This window comes from Nicotiana attenuata, unplaced genomic scaffold (genome assembly GCF_001879085.1).
Source record: "Nicotiana attenuata strain UT unplaced genomic scaffold, NIATTr2, whole genome shotgun sequence".
Lineage (NCBI taxonomy): Eukaryota > Viridiplantae > Streptophyta > Magnoliopsida > Solanales > Solanaceae > Nicotiana > Nicotiana attenuata.
Genome location: NW_017679246.1, coordinates 2,633 through 7,323, shown reverse-complemented (window position 1 = coordinate 7,323; position 4,691 = coordinate 2,633). Strand labels below are relative to the sequence as shown.

The window sequence follows — 4,691 nt, the reverse complement described above, 5'->3', positions numbered from 1 at the left end:
AGGTTCGCTATTTTTTTACTCGGTTGAAGAAACAGAAGAGCGAACATACAAGGGTTCGTCGAACTTGCGCCAACGGGACATGGAAAGTCCAAACCAAAGGTTTTCCTATCAAGAATGGCAAGGGAACAGTGGTTGGGTTTAGAAGAAGTTTCAAGTTTCAAAGTAGTAGTACTAAACAAGGAGAGAACAATAAAATTTGGCTGATGAAAGAATATTTCGTGGGAGATGATTTCTTCATAGAAAACAACATTCCTAAAGAGGATATTGTAGTGTGCCGAATCAAGAAGAATACAAGATCAGAGAAAAATCATGGGGTAAATATGGAGGAACAAGATGTTGCCAACGTGATCGGAGCTATGTTGCATGGACCTGATGAAGATTACTGCGCAACAGTACAACCAGCAATAGTTTGTCAAGCAGCTGAACATCAAGTTATGGACGAGGCTCAGAAGATGAACGAACATAACAATAGCAGCTATATTAATGACTGCTCCAACTACCAAGAAGAGATCAATTGGGCTGATGATGTGCTCGTAGATATTGACGATTTTGTTGATATAATTTGCTGTTGATCTTCAGAATCTTGAATAATAAATGGTGGAACCAGAACGCAGGGAAGGAGAGAGCAGCAATCAGTTTACAACTTTATTGAATGAAGTTTACTCAATAGAACTTAGAGAAAAGTAGAGCTTCTAGGTAATTGTAGTGTCTCATCGGAACAAACTTCTTAAGAGAAGCTTGCCAGAAGATTTTACTTGTATTCATGTATATGTAGTATCACTTAATAATTTTGCCACGATTTTGCCTATATTATTCTTTGTAGTGTATCTTGTTGGTTTCGCTGAAAACAGTTATCTTTTGTTGTTTCGATTGCGAGACTCAGTAGTAAAGATAGGAAACGTATCTGCGCTTTGAGTGAGAAAAATATATCTTACTTTCCCACATACACACGACACCATCTTACTACAGTTTTTTAAATTTTTTTTTGAACACCTAACAATTTGACCCCTGATAAGTACCATACAGTTCTTTCTACATCATTGCTCGTGATATCGCAATGAATCTCTATTAATTAACTTACATGTTGTAAAGGATTTCATCCATCAAGCTATATGCCCTCTGATTTAATTTACATGTACAATATCTGGATTTCTTGTCACGTTCTTACTGGAGTAGGCAAATTTTCTAGATCTAACAAGCATTCTAGTGTTGGTGTTGTGGAGGAACTGTTTGAGAGGGATCTGTGCTTGTCGAAAGGTACGATTTATACAGATTTATTTTAGTGCAATTCAACCAACACAATCAAACTTAAAATTGACATTGCATTATCATTTTGATACATAGGTGTTATGAGTGTGTACCATGTAAGCTTTTTTGACTATTGCATTTAGTACGTACGCTACATCTGTTGATCAAAGTTCCGAGGAAGTAGTTTTGTTTCTTTTCATTTGACCATGTGTTTGTAGAATTTCATGAGGACTTAGAGCACTTTTATTTTTTGTCTTCCTGCAGAAGTTTCGACTAATGGTTTCAGCTCATTTATGAAACTTATCTGCTGATTGGAATTATCTTTTATTTGTTCTAATCATGGTGTGTAAACATGTGAAGTTTGGTTGAGTAGCTGGTTCCAAATTGAACTTCCATGTAAAAGAAATTGATGCTGGTCTGCAAATGGCAAGAGGCTTCTATTTTGGAAGTATTGTTGTTGATTATAGGTAAGATGGCTTTGCTAGTTTATAGATGAAATTGTATGAAGAAGAAGAGAAATCAAGAAGAGTAGATGCAGAAAGAAGAGAGATCAGAGAGAAGACAGAATGAAGAAGAAGAAGAAGAAGAAGATTGAATCAGAAAGGAAATATTATTCTGTTATTCAGTATGTGTGTATACACGTATGTATATATAATACACTTGTCCAACTAACTTAACTACCTACTAGATTCCTATTGGTGGAGTATAATAAAATGACTAACCTACCCTTTAAAGACTTATGTAACACCTTTCTCAACACTCCCCCTCAAGCTAGGAAGTGCAAAAATATTTAAAATTTCTAGCTTGGAACATACCTAGTATAATCTCACAAGTGGAGTTTGGAGAGGGTTGTATGTATGTAGTCTTTACCCCTACCTTGTGCAGGTAGAAAAACTGTTTTTTGATAGACACTCGGCTCAAGAAAAGCAAACTCACTACATAAGAGAATGATAAGTACCTTTTTGCCGAGTCCACTTTTTCGTGCTGCCTCTCTATTCTGAGCAAGTCTCCTTAGTGTATGTAAAGAAAATTAAATTAAAATTTCATAAGATAAACGCTTTGGATCTGGTGTTTCTGGTATATCATGCTCGGAACTTGAAGTTGGATCCTTCCTGTGTTCTCTCTCGTTGCCACCACATTGGAAGTAATGAGAAATTTTAAGTAGAAACTTTAAAAAGAAAGGAAAGCACTATATCTTGAAAGAAGAAATACAAAAGAAAGATAGCCTTGTACCATTCATAACCACTTGGTAAATTGCATCTTACTGTTTTGCCTGCTTCACCAACTGAATCCCTCCAATATTAAACTTCTCCAGATCTGTCTTTCAAAATGTCCTCATTTATGATAATAGATTTAGCAATATTTCCTCTACTACGTTTTTACTTAAGTGGCTATTCTTGTAAGAAGTCAATTACAAAGATTATGTTAGTATTAACTCGTTCACTGAAGAGCTACACCCAACCTTCAATATTGCATTTTAAGAAACTTTTTTTTGGACATGAAGAGAAAAAAGACACAAATCATGCAATAATAATTTGTACCATTACAAGTTTACACATTGTAATACTATTTTCATCTTTGATTCATCAAAAGAAGCTATGATATACAAAAATGATCAACTGGCAATTAATGTTCCTATTATAGAATAAGTTTCCTGAAAAAATCAAAGTAAGCCTTTAGTACTAACAGTCAAGCTCTAAAGTCTAAACCCACAAATTTAATTGGAAACAGTTAGCATACTTAGTTAAATAATTCAAACGCGAAACACCAATAAAAACAATAAATTGTCTTACTATAAGGTGAAAGTAAAAAGATTCTAAATTTGCACAGAGAATAAGCTCACCTTCATGATATAATCCAAGGCTGATACCTTTGTAATATTATTCTTATCTTTACTTGTGACATTGAATACTGCCAATATAGAATAGTTCTTCATTTCATATCCCCAAAGATTGTAGTAATATTCTTTTTCCAAAATGAAAGGACAAATGCTAGAAGGAATGAAAAGGAAGGAAAATGTTCTTACCATCCTTGAACCATCCTCTGTTAGAGCAAATATACCAAGACTGATATAGTGAAAGGAGTTTTCTTCGGCAGATGAAATTAGAAGGACAATAGTTCAAGAAAAGGAAGCAACCTGCGACGATTCAATGCACGTCTGTTCGTCGTCTAAGCATTTCTTGTTCTAAACTTCAATACATGGTACTAAATAAAATCTCACTACTTTAGGGCTGGAGTGAAGAGCCACAAAAGGATATGAATGTGGAGTGGGGCATTTTTCTCGTTACTGTTCCAATGTTCAGACAAACTCAAGTGAGTGAAAGAAGCTCGCATTCCCTATCCTGGGCCAAGTTATTTAGCGCAGAGGAAGAGACCAAGAGAAGTAAGACCGGTAGCCAATAACTCAGAAAGAAAGGTCCCTCAAGCTTTCTTAGTAGTTAGACGAGTGCTCAGATCAAGACCGAAAGACATATGGAGTGCTTGGCCCGGACCAAAAAGAAAGAGGGACTATCTCATAATCTCATCATGAATCAACAAAATTGCCTTTAATGGACACCTTAGATATCACAAGACGAATAGAGTCTACAGAACTTTTATAAGGAGAATCTACTAACTTTGTTGCATATAAAAATGATAATGCTCTTCATTGAGGCTTTAACTTGGGAGTCTAGAGAAATAGCTTCAATGAAGAGTGTTCATCTGTCAGTCCACCAAAAGGTAAAACTAATAGGGAGACATGTATACTATAACGATACAAAAATTTGCTGAATACCTGCAAAATCAACCAAAACAACCAACATTAAAATGGTGTAGAAACTAAACCAAGCTACAAATCTGCAGTCACAAATGAGAAAACCAAAAACTAAAAATTAAGCAAAATCAAAATAGAGATCATATTGCCAGAATTATATACCACCAAGCTAAGACATGCAGCAGAAAGAGTAGGGATGGCAATGGGGCGGGGCGGGGGCGGGTTTAAGCGTATGCGGGTGCGGTGCGGGTTTAAGTGTATGCGGGGCGGGCGGGCGGGCGGGGCGGGTTATAACAATTATTTTTTAAATTTAGGCGGGGTGGGGCGGGTTGCGGGTTGAGAAATCCAATCTAATGAGACCCATAATTTGAACTAAGACCCAATTACCTAAAATGGAGTTTTTACTTTTCTGAGTCTTTCCAACTCTTTATTTGCATGAATGAAGGTATATGAAGCATTAGTTTTTATATATATATATCAAAGTTTTTTTTCTCGTAGACTAATGGTTCACAGATAAATTATTAAGAGAGTGTAGTTTCATGTTAGTCCAAAACATCAAAGTTTAATTCTGAATAGTTAGCCAACGAAGCCTTGTTTAATTAAATGAACTTTGATATTTCAGAATTTATGAAGAAATTAAAATAATAACTATTGTTTATGGCATTCTCAAACATTTTACCACGTATCAAAA

At 35.4% G+C, this 4,691-nt stretch overlaps 1 protein-coding gene and 1 long non-coding RNA gene across 2 annotated transcripts in view; one reads left to right on the top strand and one right to left on the bottom strand.

Annotated features, from left to right (window-relative positions):
- LOC109221732 (protein SOMBRERO-like) overlaps positions 1–802 on the top strand; it is a 914-nt gene extending 112 nt beyond the window's left edge. The window contains exon 2 of the mRNA XM_019386189.1: positions 3–802. Coding sequence (XP_019241734.1) covers positions 3–572 — 570 coding nt within the window. The 3' untranslated portion in view covers positions 573–802. The remainder of the gene's footprint in view (positions 1–2) is intronic.
- Positions 803–1,844: 1,042 nt separating this feature from the next.
- Positions 1,845–4,259, bottom strand: LOC109221733. Its single transcript, XR_002067298.1, has 2 exons — positions 3,275–4,259; positions 1,845–3,159 (listed from the first exon to the last, which is right to left on the bottom strand). It is a non-coding gene; the product is annotated as an uncharacterized LOC109221733 (long non-coding RNA).
- Between the last annotated feature and the right edge of the window lie 432 nt (positions 4,260–4,691).